General features: G+C 53.4%; 5 protein-coding genes across 5 annotated transcripts; all 5 read right to left on the bottom strand.

Moving 5' to 3' along the window:
- Positions 1–1,045: 1,045 nt before the first annotated feature.
- Positions 1,046–1,441, bottom strand: JKF63_05999 (uncharacterized protein; the record flags this gene model as incomplete). Its single annotated transcript, XM_067901952.1, has 1 exon — positions 1,046–1,441. The coding sequence occupies one exon, from the start codon at positions 1,439–1,441 to the stop codon at positions 1,046–1,048; it is 396 nt and encodes a 131-aa protein (XP_067757658.1).
- A 1,071-nt stretch (positions 1,442–2,512) lies between these two features.
- On the bottom strand, positions 2,513–3,379 carry JKF63_05998 (uncharacterized protein; the record flags this gene model as incomplete). Its single annotated transcript, XM_067901951.1, has 1 exon — positions 2,513–3,379. One exon carries the CDS (start codon positions 3,377–3,379, stop codon positions 2,513–2,515), a length of 867 nt encoding a protein of 288 aa, XP_067757657.1.
- Positions 3,380–6,933: 3,554 nt separating this feature from the next.
- Positions 6,934–7,353, bottom strand: JKF63_05997 (uncharacterized protein; the record flags this gene model as incomplete). The annotated part of the gene is made up of 1 exon (XM_067901950.1): positions 6,934–7,353. The coding sequence occupies one exon, from the start codon at positions 7,351–7,353 to the stop codon at positions 6,934–6,936; it is 420 nt and encodes a 139-aa protein (XP_067757656.1).
- Positions 7,354–9,014: 1,661 nt separating this feature from the next.
- Positions 9,015–9,581, bottom strand: JKF63_05996 (uncharacterized protein; the record flags this gene model as incomplete). Its single annotated transcript, XM_067901949.1, has 1 exon — positions 9,015–9,581. One exon carries the CDS (start codon positions 9,579–9,581, stop codon positions 9,015–9,017), a length of 567 nt encoding a protein of 188 aa, XP_067757655.1.
- A 2,632-nt stretch (positions 9,582–12,213) lies between these two features.
- Positions 12,214–14,535, bottom strand: JKF63_05995 (uncharacterized protein; the record flags this gene model as incomplete). The annotated part of the gene is made up of 1 exon (XM_067901948.1): positions 12,214–14,535. The coding sequence occupies one exon, from the start codon at positions 14,533–14,535 to the stop codon at positions 12,214–12,216; it is 2,322 nt and encodes a 773-aa protein (XP_067757654.1).
- Between the last annotated feature and the right edge of the window lie 1,995 nt (positions 14,536–16,530).

Below are 16,530 nucleotides of genomic sequence, written 5' to 3'. Positions count from 1 at the left end.
GAAAAACGGGAAAATGGGAGGAGAGGCGAGGGCGGAGGAAGGGCCCTCGAAAAAAAAATTTTCTCTTCTTTTTTCAACACCGACCCTCCAATGCTCCCCCCCCCCTCCCCCTTTCATTTTTTTGACTCGGTTTCGTGTGGGAGGAGGGAGGGGAGACCACCACAGCCACCACAAACGAAATGGGAAAAAAAAGGGGGTAAAGAAGACCGCACAACGAAAATAAAATAAGAACAAAACCGAAGACACACACACACACACACAGAGAGAGGAGAGAGGGGAGAGAGACTGGCACAAATGAAGGGAAGGAGATCAACCGTGGTGGAATCGACGACGCAACGGAAAAGAGCGGTAAGAAAACGGATTTGAAAAGGTGAGAAAGAGGGGGCAAGGAGAGGCGGGAATACAACAACGCAAACCATCCGTTTTTTCCTTCAGCTCCTCCTCCACCCACCAACCCACACCCGAAAAAAAAAAGAGTAAAACCGTAACCAAAGTGCGAGCCATTTTCATGCAGACACTGACCTTCACTCATCTCTATAAATCTGTGTGGGAGGGAGGGAGGGAGGCGGAAAGGAAGAGGAGGGGGGGGGGCCTGAAAAGGACATCAAAGCGGGAGAGAGGGGCCTCCGGAAAATGAAGGGAAAGTGCAACAAATGGCACTTGGGCAGTGAAACAGCAATTTCAAGACAAAGCGCGCGCGGGGGTGGGGGGAAGGACATCTAGAGATGGGTGAGCGTGATGCCCTAAAGAAATTTTGAGAAAACAAAACGCCGACCTCAACCCCCTGTTTACTCTTGCATCTCACTCCCGCCTTCCTCCACAGTTCCCAGGCGGACTCCGCACTCAAGACTCACCCATAAGTGCCTCAGCCCAATCACAGTGTCGAACCCCCACCATGTCTATGTCTAAGCCATCCCCTCCTCTCTGCATGATTCTCACACTCTCACTCATCATTCGAGCGCTCTTCTTGACTCGCTCCTTCTTTTTCCCGAAAGCATACCCCCTATTTTTTTCTTTTTTTTTGGGGGGGGGGGGGTCTCTCTCTCTACTTCTCCTTTTCCGCTTGGCGCTGGCGGTATTCCTCAGAGAGCGGCAAGGCGTCCATCTTTGACTTGAAGCCGTTCACGCGGCCTTCGATGAACAGCTCCGTCTCACACGGGTACACCACCACGGTGGCTATCCACTCGCCGTTCTCTTGCTGATCCAGCTTCGTATTGCCGAGAGCCTTGATGTCACAGTCCTCGTTGAAAGTCACACAGATATGCATTTCGTATTGCGTTGTGTCGTTGTAGTAAGCCCACTGCCTCTTCTTCTTGTTCACGATACGGAACAGAAGTCCGTTGTCCTTCTCGAAGCCCTTCGTGACATCCTCGCCCTTGAAGGTGGGCTTGCCGTTTAGGTACGTAACACTGGTGCCTTCAGAAGATGCCCCGCAGCCCATTGTTGATGATACAGCACGCGCGTGCGCTGGTGAGGTGAAGTTGATGGATAAAGAGTTATCGGTAAAGCGAAGGAGGGAGACACTCGCAAGAGAATAGAACAAAAAAACAGTAAAAATGACGACGTACGCGCGTGGCAATGAGACACACACACACACACACAGAGAGACGCACACAAGGAAAAAGAGGGGTCGAGAAAATATACACGAGCGAGAACGCGAATTGTGGAAAAGGGGGAGAGGAAACCACAGGAATATATATATAAATGTGTGTTTGTGTGTATGTGTGCGTAAGTATATATATATAAATATATATATATGGATACTTCGATGACGGAATCTGAGAAAAGCGGTGCCGGGAAGAAGAGATGTCAATAGCCGTGTTGTACACAATGTGGGTATAATGTATTTAGGGGGGAGAGAAGAACAAGATGTGTGGGTGTTTTGGAAAGGTGGAGAGTGGGAAGGAGGGTTAGAAAGAGAGAATGAACCAGAAAAAAAAGGGATGAGACAGTGACAGCGGCTTGCTCGCCGCCACCACCACCACCACTACCCCCCCCCAATGAAGATAGGCCTTTGCGCGTACGCCCATCATATCTCCTGTATCGGCGGTCATCGATGCCTACACGGCAGGGTGGAAGAGCAGACTCTATGGATGTGTTTAGATGCATGGAAATGTGAACGGTGAAAGAGGAAAGTGGGGTGCGTCTGAGGCACATACTGTTGCCCACACCGACTGACATTTGAGACGCGTACCAACATGTCTGCCCGTGTAAGTCGGTGTCTCTGCTGACAGGAAGGGGAAGAAAAAGGCACACACGCACGTACGGCACAAACACATTATGCACACAAGTTAGACTCTGTTCAGGGGGTACACACACACACACGTGCGCGCATTTTACAAAGCCAAAACAAAACCAGCGATAACGGCCGACGGGAGACACTCCATACACGAGAGGAAGACGACATGAAGGGTAAATAAAATGCAGCCGTAAAGTGCTCACGCGCAGAGGAAGAGTGGGAGGGGGGCGCAGTGTCCGCACCCTCCTCCCTCCCCTCGCTCGTCTTTTTTCTTCACTCTACTTTGACCCTCTTCACAGCCGCCTCTTCACCGTTGCTCGCTGAAGCCGTAGCAGCACCAGCGTCACGCAGAGCAGAGACAGGGTCATGGTGAACAAACAGCTCCATCATCCGCAACAGCATCTTTCGGTCATCCATCTCCGTCTCCCACTCTTCAATGGCGTCCGCCACGGCATCGTCGTCCTCCTCATCCATCTCCTCATCCTCTTCCGGGTGGGGTGGCATCTCGCTGAACACCTCCAGCACACTGGGGCCCTGCACGGAAGATGACGTGGAGGCGGCCGAAGCGCCGTTGCTCGTGCGCGGACGCTTTTTGGCCGAAGCGCCGTCCTCGTGGTCGTCTTCCTCATCCTCCTCTTCCTCGTCGTCGTCGAGCTGCGGGCCATGCCCGTCCTTCCAGGTCACGCCAGAAAACTTCCAGGCCTCCTCCACCGGCGGCGTCTCCTCCTCCTCCTCCTCATCGCACTCCTCCCCTAGCGTGTCCATCGCTTCGGCCCAGAGCTCCGTCTCCTCAAAGAAAGGATTAGGCTTGAAACGGAGTGTGATGCGGTGGCCCTTGTTCGTATACTTGACCTCTAAATCTTCCAGGTACGCATTGAGCAGTGTCTCATCGTAGGGGCCCAGGAAGTGGGGCGTAGTCGCCGACTCGTGGTCCTTTTTCTGCAGCAAGGCGATCAGCGCAAGAGCCCAAAAGTTCGAAGGCAACTCCTTCTTCGCTATGAGGCCTGCAATGGCCTCACGGCGTGCTGCGAAGATGTCGTTCTTCTCTTTGCTGTACTTCAGATCGCACGCCTCCACTTTGGCGTGCATCTCCTGCTGGAGGTTGTCCAGCTTCTCCTGGATTTCCTTCGCTTTCTCCATCCTTGTGAACCCCCTTAACCTCTGGTGTGTGTGTGTGTATTCCTTTGGCGGGGAAGGAGGAGCTAGATGAAGCGCGTATGGATGACTGTGGCGGCGATGACGACGATCAGCTTGTGGGAGAAGTGTGTAGTGAGACGATGAACAATTACGCGTGTGGAAAAGCAGGTGGGTTTGTTGTTAGGGAGCTTGCTGCTGTAAGGGGAGGTTAGGGTTATTGTAAATGAAATGCGATGCGCAACACGTGTATGTGTGTGTGTGTGTGTGTGTGTGTGTGCAAGAGTGTTTTGTTGTGGAGACAAGGATCATGCAAAATGTGCGTAAAAAAAGAGTGACGACTCACCCAAGTTGAGCCCGCAAGCGAACAGCAACAAGGGAGGTAGGCAGCGCACAGAGATGAGGAAGGGAGAGAGGACGGAGGAAAAATATGCAAGCATATATATATATATGTGTGTGTGTGTGTTTGTGTTCTTCACCAAGCCTTGCAGAAGAGCTAATAAACCAACAAGGTTTACACCTAGAGCATGTATGTCGAGAGACGACGAGAGAGGCAGACATTCACCCGAAGGCGTCCCCCCTCTCCCCCTCTTCGCAGTAGAAACATTTTACTTGAAGGGTAGAACCAGAGGGGAAAAAAAACGCAACAGGCGCGACGAGGCCTCTTTCCAGCCAGTGCGCTCCTCCCCGCGTGGCCTCTGGGATCGGGAAATGGGGGAGCGAGACGCGAGCACATCTACACTCACGTATTCACGTATCCAGCTACCACAAATACATATGCACTCGCGCTCCTGCATCAGTTGGAAAAAAGAAAATGAGCTCTTCTCTCTTTAGCGAGAACTCCTGTGTACACGTTTTGTTTTTTTTGCTTCATTCGTTGTGTTTCATAGGATCAAAACTCGAGTCCATTAGTGGCACCTGCAGTCGTGCTAAAGAAGCGAAGGCGGGAAGGAGTACAAAGCCCAAGACAGGGGAACGAGGAAGAGAGAAACGGATACACACGCACCCGAGACCTTTTCCTGTTTTTCATAGACTGGGCACGGACCTCAGGCACACAGACACGCGTAAGCTATCATCCGTATTTTTTTATCTGGCTCGCTTCTCCAAACGTTCTTGGACGCTTGCCCTTTGCCCCAAAAAAAAGCCCACTGGCTTCCTCCTCTGGAGGCCCCCTCCCCCCCCCTTCATGACTATACCCGTCCGCGCACCTTCAGGCGGAAGTGAGAAACTGAGAGAGCCCATTCCGAAGGGGGGAGGAGGGGGCATGCAAAGACGAGAGTGAGAAAGGGCGAGACAAGAGGGTTGCAGAAGACACGCGGGAAGCACACATGTATCGATTTCAGGCTGTGGGTGTGTGCATTTTGTTGGTGTTTTTTGGAAAAAAGTGCGCAGCAACCAACACCACCTGAATTCACCAAAAGATGCACCCTCCTCCTCCTCCTCCTCCCCCCCCCCCCAGCTCCACACCCACACACCCACACAATCACGACGTGGGAAAAATGGAGGTGGGGGGAAGGGGAAGGGGGGGGTGCATACCGGGAAGAACAGGAAGAAATATAGAGAACGAAGCAAAAAAAAAAGAAAATATAGAAAAAGATACAAAAAAATGAAGATCGTGTTACAACACAGGGCGCACTTTTTTTAGTAATGCGCGGGGATGTCAAAAAAAAAAGAAGAGGAAAAAAACACTTCAGCACAAAAACACACAAAACGTGAACAAGACATATTTTTTGTCCCCCCCCCCACCAAGTCGTTTGAAACCGAGAGAGAACCGCCTAGAGACGATCATCAAAAAAAAAATCATATTCCACTGAGCCAAGCGACAAAAGATGGAGAAGGAAGGGAGGTAAGGGGGCAAAAAAAAACGTTTGGGGGAGGGAGGGGGGGGCAACGGGCGAGCTGCAAGAGCGGCAGGGATTACAACAGGAAGCAAGAAACGTGCATCCATGCGCTTTGCGTACACGTACTACACACCTCCATGTCTATACGGCGAAAAGAAGACCAACGTGAGAAATATTTATGTATGGGAATGTATCACGTGCTCAGGTGACAAAGGGTCAGAAGAAAACAGGGATTCCTGGTGATACACGCTCGTCTGTCTGTGTGAACGGGTCTTCTCTTCCCGCTCCCCCCCCCGCCTCCACCACACACACACACACAACTCCTCCCTGGTTTAGTGGATGCACTGCCTCGCCCCCTTCCCCCCCCCCTCTTGGGGACGTACTCATCTCCTTTCTTTTTTTGCCTCTCGAACGCGGCGAAAAAACAAAGGAGGTAGCAAAAAGAAAAAAAAACATGAGCAAAAAAAAGAGAACCACACAAACAAAAGTGTGTTACCGTATTCTCATCCCACTACTATAATGACTGCAACCCCACCCTGTGCATGCGTCATGTGCGTGTGCGGCGGGGGGGAGGGGAGGGGGTTGCTGTTGTTTGGAAGATGAAGAAAGTGGAACTAGCTCTACGTATGCGCGTGAAACTCTGCGTGTGGGTGAGTGGGTGGTGGTGGTGGTGGTGGTGAGTAGTGTTTGCAGAGTGGATGAGACGAGGTGGAGGAGCACGGGCATTATGCCACCTGATTTCTCTGCACGATTGGGGGGGGGGGGGGGGGGGCTAAGATTAAAAAAATTAAAGTGAGAAGAACCATACGTACTGAGGAGATAGAGAAGCGGAAAAGGGCGGGAGGGAGTAGGCACGCCAAACCTCGACAAATAAACAAAAAGCGGAGGGGTGTATGAGGAGGGTTGGCGGACACACAAAAGACGCAAAACACCCCCGTCCCCCCCCCCAAATACACCCGCTCACACGCATATATGAGTCAAGTGAAACACCGAAAGGGAAAAACGTAGTACAAAAAAGAAGAAATGAGGAGTGGTGGCGTTTTTCCTGTTGGGTGACACGATTGGACACGGAAAGGGAAGTGGGGTAGGGGAGGAGCGAGTGTGATCATTGCACCTGCGGCAAGTAAAAGGAAAGAGAAGAGCACTGCTTGTGTCTAGACTCCAAAAATATATCCGGGAAGGAGCAACCAAAAAGGGTGGCCCCATACGAGTGCGCTAGCAGCGAGCATACAGAGGGGGAAAAAAAGAGTCGGGAACGGAAGGGAAGAAGAGGAAAGGAGAGAAGAAACTTAATGCCTCGATGAGAAGTTGAGTCACGGACACCCCCCCTCCCCTCACCCCCACACGAACACACTGACGCGTAAGCGTACACGGACAGGCAAACAGACACAGAAACCACATCACCTCACCCCTCAAAGAAAAAAGGGGAAGGCAAACATACACCCCACCACCACACAGACGCGGACGAACATACTTACGATTTACAAATAAAGGGGGCGCGTGTGCCAGCTTCAATTGAGGGGGGGACGTACACGTTCGCGTGTGTGTCTGTGTGGGAAAGCATTCTTTCCCGTCTCACTGCACCCCTCCACTTGCCGCAGGACGCCACACTCGCTCTGACCAACGCATACTTTGACACACACACACACACACCTGCCCCACTCGCATCCCTTCAAGTTCTTTGAATGTCTGTTTGGTGTTGTTCCATTCTGCATTTGTCTAGCGCGTGTAGCTCTCGAGTTCGTCGCTGTTCTCCGCATTCGAGCACTCCTTAAACCCCCTCGTCAGCAGTACAGCGTTCACCGTAGAAGTGAAGCCGTCCACATCACCCTGGATGAAGGGCTGCGTCATGCGCGGATAAACAATCGTCTTGGCCACGATGCAGCCGTTCGGGCCTTCTGAGATAGACGTGTTGCCCAGCGGTATGAGGTTAGACGAGTTGGGGCCAAACACCACCGTCACATGGAACTCGTACTTCTTCGAGTCGCTGTAGAAGGCCCAGCTCTTCTCTGCGTTGTTCACAAGGCGGAAGAGAAGCCCGTTCCTCTTTTCGAATTGCGGCACCTTCTCGTCGTAGGGGAAGTCGACGGGACCACAGTACTTGAACTCACCCTTGGGGCGCGAGGAGATGATTCCCATGGCTACTGGCGCGTATGGATAAAACCTGCTTAATGAACGAAAAAGGGAAGGGAGGAGGATGCGGATGGAAGAGGAGTACCGTGAGTGTGCAGAGCCAAAAAAAAAGGTCGCTGTGGGATTAAAACAAAGCGAAGCAGATAATAAATGAATTGACAAAGAAAAGAGGTGTGTGAGTGCCTGTCTCTGTGTGTGTGTGTGTTATATTTTCTTGAGAGGTGGAGAAAAATGAGAGAAGGCCGAGGGGGGACGTCTCAACTTTTTTTCAAAGGCGAAGGTACACTTGGACTTGGGAGGGAAGGGGGGGGAACGAAGTATGGGCCGGGAGAGAGGAAAAATAGATCACTGAGGTACTAAGAAGCTAGACAGTGAAAGGTGTATGGAGGGGGAGCAGAAAAGATGCAGGAAGGAAAAAAAGAGAATCAGCAAAATGGGCGAGGGCGAGGGCAGGAGCGGGGGGAGAACAGATTGGTGCATAAATGGAGGGGGAAATAGCGATACCCCCCCCAACACAGGAAAGGCGTTTGTGCCTTGCTCATTTTATAAGGTGCCTTTGTGAGATCACTCAGCAGCGGGGGGGAGGGAGGGGGGGGGGGGGGACGCCTCCTCCATCTCCCTGCACACCGTCCACACCTCTGCATTTAACACGGAAAAGCCTCCACCATTGCGAAGTGCGAAGGACGGGACGGGAAGGGGGAGAGAGGAAAAGCCAAGAACCGAGGCCCGCAAGTAAAAGCAGACAGAGATGGAAGGCTCCGTCACTGATAGCCGGCCTTGATGTGAGAGTTGCACACATCGCACCGCGTGGACAAGTGTATGTTCATTCACAGTAGCACCTCGTGAGAAAGAGAAGAACGAGAAGAGGTGGTAGTGGCGGTGTAGAGAGGGGGGGAATGGGAAGCTTCGTAGCAGTAAATACTTCCACAAAAAAAAAGGAGAACACATCACACTGAAGCTAGAAGGAGTGGGTACTTTGTTGGTGTCTTGATATCCAGGCACCATATATATATGCACATATTTATTTATACACATATATAAATATGCATGCAATGAGAAGGATACAGAGAGAGAGGGAGACAGCCGACACACACATGCTTGCTTACGTTTGGTGAAAGCTAGGCGTTCGTGTCGGTGCACATCTGCGGGTATGATCCACAAAATCGCAAGACACAATTATCGGTCAGGCGGGAGGGAGGAAGGGATATGCACATGTAAAAGGAAGGGGGGGACGCAACCCGCAAGGACATCAGAGAAATGGCACCTGTTCGCAGCACCGGCACTCTCAGAGCTCACTGGCCATGCATCAAAAGTGAAAAGAGTTCCGAGGGGAAAGGGGAAAGGAGACACATGCGCGAGAACGCGGCTGCCAGTACGTACGGTGACCCCACGTCAGCGGTGTCCAATTTCATCTGTGGCGACACTCCGGGAAAAAAGGCGCGGCAGGAAGAAAGGGGGGGGAGGGGAGGGGAGGGGGAGGAGGAGGAGGAGGCTGCCGCCGCCGCCCTTTCTCACACCTGCGGATGGAAGTTGGCCGTGCGATACGCTACGCTACGCCTGCCCCTCTTCACCCTCAGGTGTGCGCGTGTTTCGCAATGTAAGATGGGGGGAAGGGGGGGGGGGACGGTGCTGAGTAGTTGAAGAAAAACAAAAAGCGAGGCACCAAGTCATTCTGCCGCAACAGCGGGTTCGAACCTCCCCACTTTGGAGTCATACACCATGCACTTCCACATGTACCCCCTGATGGGGCCCTCCACGAAAGCCACCGTAGAACCTGCTGGCACGGCCACCTCGGCCTTCACGCGACCACTGTCAAAACGCTCGAGTTTTACGCCAGTAGCCGTGTCTCCAGAAGCGCCGCGCGCACGCGCCACGCGTAACGCTTCGGCATGAAAGAAGGTCGCCTCCACTGTAACGTCACACTTGCTATCGTTGAAAAGGGTCCAGCGAATTTCCCCCACCGCCGGCGCCGCCGCCTCCCCCTCCTCAGCTGCGACCTCTTCACCCTCCAGTTTTGGGTGATCGTCCCCTTGGTGGAAGGGTGGAGTGATCAGCAGGAAAATGTTCGCTACCCTGCCGTACATGAAGGCCAGCTTTGCCCTCGCATCCTCTTTGTAAGGGCCGAGGGTTTCAGGGTCTATGGAAGCGAAGCGCGTCTTCATGTGAGCGGAAAGAGCCCCAACATCTGGATTTGAGATATACGCTTCATTCTGCGCACTCGAACCGCAGCCCATCTCGTTCGATTCGTATCGGTGGACAAAAAATATATATATGGCCAAGAACGACGTCTTCGGGGGAAGGATGGGGAATAATAACAAAAGAGAGCAAGACCTGCGTGTATATGCGTTTGCTGTCGCTGAATCGCCAAGCTCGCCGGGTAGAGATTACGTGTGAATGTGTGTGGTTGGGTGGAAGGGTAAGATTAGTAAAAAAAAAAGACAGGAAGCGAGTGCGGTTTCGAAACCATGAGGAGGTGCACAAAAAAACCTCGATAACCTCGTTAGAGGGTGGGCGTGTGTCTGTAAAAGTGATGTGCCAGCGCACCCCGGCAGGGAAAGGAAACAGAAGACGAGAGGGGGGGGAGGGCGGGAAAAATACAGTGAAGCCAAGAACTGGGAATGCTCTGCATGGGAGGGAGAGTTCATCCTGGAAGACATTCGATGCCCAAGAAAAAAAGCTTCGAGTGTACTTGGGAGGGGTGAGGGGGGGGGGGAAGGCGAAAGGCGCACTAACCGGCCAAACATCAAAAAGAAAGTTATGTGGATATCAGGTGGATGCAATGGTGGTGTTTCCGAGGCGCCTCCTCCATCCGCTGCAGGTGAGCACTTCTGCAAATGGGGGGGGGGTAAGAATAGTAGCGGGTAGCTTTCAGGTTGCCTCACCGCTGCCTCACACAACGGCCAACAGCATATATATATATATATATATATATATGTATATATGTATATATGTATATATGTATATATGTATATATGTATATAGTACAGAGAAGCAGAAAACGATGGTGTTGAGGAAAGCAGAAGAAATACCACAAACCAGCGCGATGCCACCACCACATCCGCTGGCGCTCTTTGCCCAGAAAATTCAATGTCTCCCCCCTCCCCACACGCACACACACACCATGAGAGAGTGGGGAGGGATATCCTCAAGAAAACGCGGGAGCGACGGTACAGATACACATAAAACAGGGGGGCAAAACGACATGACACACATTTTTTAAAGGGAGAGGGGCAGGCGGGAGGGGGGGGGGGAGGAGGCATGAACTAAGCAGAGGGAAAAAATGCCGGTACATGAGGGGTCGCGGCAGAGAGCTGTGAGAAAAGAAAGTTGGGAGGAAGGGGCACGGGGGGCAGCCGCTACGGGAACTTCCGAAAAGAATGTTGGAAAGAAAAATTGCAAGGACAAGAACGCACAGAATACAAAGAGAGGGGGGACGAGGGGGAGAAAAGTGGAGCCTTCCACGATATTCGCAACGCGCACACGCACACGTGCACAGCTAAAACTTGGTAGAAGAAAAAAGGGGGAAGGTGGGCAAGCCCCACACCGAAACCCCCATGAAAATAATAATAATAAGAGAGTTGTTCAGAACAAACGCGGCGCCGTAAACACACACGAGAGAAAGTCACTACTACACCCATGACCTGGAAGAGGGAAACACAGATGAGAATGCAATTCGTATTTTCAAGATAAAAAGAAATGTCGAGACGCACAACAACAGTAGTATGCATTTGTGTGTGTACATATACGTATATACATCCATTGAAGCCGACATGTAGGCCCCCACACACACCTGTGAAGAAAAGATTTGGTCAAGAAAGCTGAGAAACACATGCGAAAAGAGTAAGGGGACAACGTAAGGCATAGCGACTACACCTCTCAACGCAAAGACCGTCTGCAGAAGCACACGGAGACCATAATCGGTACTGGCATCCCTACAGCTGTGAGACGCGTGGTGTAGGGGGTTGCTCTTGTGCGCGCATCCCTAAATGTCCATCCCCCCTGCCCTGCTTGTTAGGCATGCACATATTGGGGGAGGGGGGAAGGGGAGAGTGAGAGGGAGGCACACACAACCACAAACACAGGAAAGTCACAACAGAGAGGAAGAAGCAGACAAACAAGAGAGTGCTCATATGCCCCTGCTCGACACCCACCTGCGAGTCGCAACTTATACCGTCTATCAGCGGTCCTCAGGAGAGGGGTGAGGGGGGCCGTGCATTCTCCTCGCCTTGCCCAGTCGGTCAAAACAACATGTGACCTCAAGGTCAGTGTACCAGCCGGCCTACACTACGGGCACACACGCAGGTCACAGCAATGCCCAACCCAGGCCACCCGAGACTCGGCTTCTCGGCCTCGTACTCTGCCCGCCTTCAACTCACGCGCCGCCTCACAGTCACACCCACCAACACCGGTAGCCATGCTGTGCATCCCCCCTCCCCCCTTCAGGGTGGCTCAGGCTGCCCCACCCGTAAGCGGTGAGGGGCCCCAGGCGAGACACGCTCGAGTTGCGCTGACGATTGCCTTGCAATATGAGCGGTAAAAACGCCCTCAGTGCCGCGAGTGGCCCCGATGCCACGCCATCCCGGACCGCGATCGCCGACACCTGTTTGGGGTGAGCCACACACTGCCCTGCCAACGCTGGAGGTACCCCCCCCGTGGCACGCCCTGTGTCACCACTTGAAGTAGGGCTTGGCATTGGCAGGGTGGGGGGGAGGAAAAGGTCGGTTTGGCTTACGCACAGCGCGAGTGGGTGTGCTTGGACCCTTGGCGTCACTCGGGGGTCTGCTCCCTCCTTCTCCCCCCCCCTCTCTCTCTCCTTTAAAACACGCACACACACACACACACACACCTTCCGGTTTTACTTCCCCCCTAGAAAGAAATACTGAGGAGGTTGGCAACGGTACTGCCCGAAGGACTAGCTACCATAGGAACATCACCGGGAGTTACATGTCTGTCCTTGCCGAAGACGCTGACTAAGCGTTTGATGCTCTCCTCTGCCAGCTGCCCCACCTCATCTGCATTTATCCGTGTGCCCGCACCCCCAGTTGTAGCATCTTCTGGAAAGCGTGCTAGAAAAGTAGAAGCTGCAGCCGGCTCTGCCGAGGCATCAATATAGTCGTAATTGTACGAGTAGTTGTCTTTCGGCGATCTGGCGACCGCTGTGTTTGGTGCAATAACCGGTGCATCGTAGTCATAGAACCTTTCAGAATCTCCAAATGTGTCGTTCCCACCTTCAGTTCCCCCTTCTAATGCCTCCAGACCTGGTTGGAGCAAGTGACAGTAGCGCGCGCCAGTCTGTCCAGGCGCAACCCCTGCTGCATCCGCCTGATCTGCCGACAACTTTGGCGGCAAGCCTGAGAGCTGGTACGCGTATTGCGCAGCAGAAGTCTCTGTTTTTGTCAGAGCTGGATCACTAGGAGATTCAGCGGGAGCGCCTACTGTCTCCAATGAAGCCTTCAACACCATACGTTCCCTCGACCCTGGTGAGAGAGGGTTCAGCGTGTCCGTCGAGAGAAGGGGAGCGGGATCAGTGACCAGCGGTACGTTATCGCCAGGGCCTGTACGGAGAGCCACAGGAGCACTGTCTTCGAGGCCAACAGACCTGGGCGCCCTTGCGCCTGTCTTCTCCAAGAAGACCAACGTGTGCCGATGGTTCTTTTTACTCGCCGCTTCGCTCTTCCGCTTCAGGCTGCGCACCAGCTCAGGTGTGAGCATGCGGCCAAGCACCGCCATGCTGCCCGATGCATCAAAAGGGACGTGGCGCGTGTCGATCCTGTAGCCGAGCACCGTACCCTCAGCCACGCAAACGGTTTCCCCTGGAGCGAGGACCAGAAATACCTCCACAGCCACCGCACCATCCAGTCTGCTCTTGAACTCGGTCAGCTCCTTCTCCTGCACAGGTGTGGCGGGGGTAGGAATCATAGCGGTGAAGGACACTGCAGACACTGGACACACCTCCACGTAGCTACGGCTGCTGCTAGACATGCCCTGTAGCCTCAGCTCCTTAGAAGACAAGGTGGTGTTGGAGAACGGAGTGGAGCGACACAGAATTCGCAAGTCCCCAGGGGCTGGAGTAGATGCGGTCATATCCCCGCCCAACCCCTCCATTGCTGGCTTTTTCCCGGCGCCAGGCTTGAGCGGGCTCATGGGCTTCTTCTTCTCTGCCTGGTAACAGAACACGGCTGACACCTGCGCCTCGTGGGTGCTGCTGTCGTTGAAAACAAACCACCGCGTCCGTGGCGGTGCACAGAGGAGTGTGATGCGCGACGACGACCGACCACCCATACGCCGCGGGGTAACACGATTGCTGCCACCGACGCCTCCATTTGGGAATCCCTGAGCTACAGAGGGGTTCAACCCATTTTGGTTGTCCTCTTTCCTGCGGAAGCGACTGTCTTTCAAAAGCGAAGGGCGCAACGAACAGGACGCTGGTGATGTGCTGTGCTTTTCGTCTATAAACGAGTAAACCACATTAGTAGTTAAGCCAGCGGCGGCGAAGGTGACGGCTGTTTTCCCCGGTGTCACTGAGAAAGCGGGCTGCGCTCCGTTCTTGTGCGGAGACGGGAGACTAGGGAATGGCAACTCCTCCTTCGAGCAAGAGTCCGCCCTCACCACGACTTTACTGACCTCTCTCTCCGAGCACCTCTTGACTCCGTTCGTGGAGGAGTTCGAAAGACTGCCGCTATTTTCTGACCAGAGTGGTGACGTAACCGGGCTGCTGGCAGCAGAGAAATTGAACTCCTCCTTGACCCTGCTCGAGGTCAATGACAGCGGGGCACGCCGAGAGTCGCCCGCGATGTCAGAGCTCCGCCCACTACCGCCGCCGCTGCCGCCAGGCACGGTGTTCACCCTTTCACCCGCCGTGGAGATCCAGGAGACTCGACCGTGCTCAGCCACTGCAGTACTGATGAGAAAACACGAGCTGTGGGATGGGGGGAGACTGGGGTTACTGAGCAGGGCCTTGGCGGCGTCAACAGCCTTCGCCTCTTCTTCAATGGCGCTGCCAACGCTGGGTTTCTTCTTAGCATCTGCGATGAGTTTCTTCGCGCGACACTTCGACTCCTCCGACACAACTGGCAAACTGCGAAGCGGGATGACGCGGGCCGCGCGCCAGCCTTGCGGACGGACCAAGGACCCATTGGCGCCACGAATCGGCAGCGACGACGCAGGGATGAGCTCTGCGTTAGGCATAAAGTTATGGAAGAGGGGACATGCCGGTGTCGGCATGCTGGTAGAAGCAGTACCTGCCGTGGGGAAAGCGATGCCCATCGTGGTGGCGTGACGAGCACACGTTGTTGACTCCGTGTGACCAAGACAATAAGAAAAAAGCAGGAGCGAGAAGCTAAGGGGGGGGGGGGTGGAGCAGATGAGCACACGGTTCAGTGGAGAGTGGGTTGGAGGGGGAGAAGGTAGAGATGGAGGACCGTGGTGAATCACGCAGGCAAGAGATGTACGCGAAGAGAGCGATGAGGAGAAAATCCACGAGAATAAAATCTGAAAGTGGGCAAAAACAAATCACCCGAGGGAGGGGGGAGAGATGCGACGCGAATGGAAACGATAGACCAGAAAATGACGACAATCAAGCGGAGCAGCACAGGCAAAGAAGAGACGAGAAAAAAAATAGTCACACGAAGTGTGTGTGTGTGTGTACGTGTGCGTGTATAGGTGCACGCTCACACGCACACACACATGCAAACAGTAGGAGCAAGAGAGCAGACGTACGAAGAAGCAAGTGAGAAAAGAGGGGGAGGGGGCAGCGTGCACGTTACTATCGAGCAATTTACAGCGAATAAAACAATGAAAAATGGGGGATTACCGTAAGAGATGAAATCCCAGTCACGTTGCCAGTGACACACAAACACACGAAGAAATTTGAAGAAGGAGGCAAAAAAAACCATAAACAAAAAATAGCGAGCGAGCCGACGTTACCGCTCACAACACGAAATATATATAAAGATAGATTGAAGACAAGAGGACGGAAAGAAGAGAATGACGAGTTGCACGCACGCACGATCCAGCTCTTGAAGTCTAGAACGATCTCCAGGAGTCCACGAAATCGGCAGGCGCGGCGGTGATGAGAACTGCCCGAGGGGGGAGGGGAAAAAAGAGTGAACAGAGCGTACGGCGTGTGGAAGGACGCCGTTCTCTTTTTTGTTGTTGTTCTGTCGGTGTGGATACTCTTTTCCCGCGTTACGTCAAACAAAAAGCTCCAAAGGACCGAGGGAAAAGAGCACAGACATCAAAGCAGCAGCACCGACTCACACACCTGGGAGCCAAAAGTGCAGACGACGTGTCTCGATGCAGACCAGGAGAGAGAATGCGTGTACAAGAAAAAAAAAAAGAAACGGCGGCAGGCAGGGGCGGAAAGGCAGACGCAGAACGGCAATGGAAGTGTTGGGAAGAAGCGAGCGAACCCGTGGTGAGATCCCCCCTCGCAAAAGGGGGAGAGAGAAAGGGGAGGGAGGGGGGGGGGGGGAAGGGGGGCTTGGGTATGAGGGAAAAAAAATTGAACACGGCACGAAAATCGGGCCCCTGCTCATGTGCCGAGCGGATATAGCAACCATAGACGAGTGTATAAATGGTGGAAGGGAGAGGAAGAGGGAGAGGGAGAGAGAGAGGGAGAGGGGTATCGAATGAGTGTGGAGAGAGACGGTGTGTCTGCGCGTGTGTGTGTGTGTAAACACCAGTGCCAAGGCAAGCACCACAGTCCCGAGACGGGTGGGAAAAAAACCTCAATTGCGCACAAATCACAGCAGCACCCCTCACTGACGACTCTCAAGAGAAGCCCGTCTGAGCCGAGTGAGGATGGCAGGCGAAGGGAATCGGTTCTGCGGATGAGGATAGAAATGAGGCAGCTAATGTCAACAACGCCTCAGCATCATCCTTCCTTACTTGCCTCATCCGTATCAGTTGGCAGTGTCGCTCCGCACACAAATGCGTTTTGCCCCCACCCTCCAATGATACGTTCGGTGTTTATGTATGTTTTGTTCTTCAAATGCGAGTAAACCACAGGAGGAAAAAAAAAAGGAAGGAGGAAACCCTCTCCCTCCTCCTCCCTCTCCCCACTGCACACACACACACACGCACTCACACCTCTCCGTCTCTGCGAATCGGCAGAGAGAGAACAAGCGGTTCATACCACCACACACACACACACACCAGCACAACGCCATTGGCGGCATGAAC

The sequence above is a fragment of the Porcisia hertigi genome, chromosome 20 (assembly GCF_017918235.1).
Source record: "Porcisia hertigi strain C119 chromosome 20, whole genome shotgun sequence".
NCBI classification, from domain to species: Eukaryota; Euglenozoa; class Kinetoplastea; order Trypanosomatida; family Trypanosomatidae; genus Porcisia; species Porcisia hertigi.
Note: the sequence above shows the minus strand (reverse complement) of the source record. Positions and strands in the feature narration are given on the sequence as shown.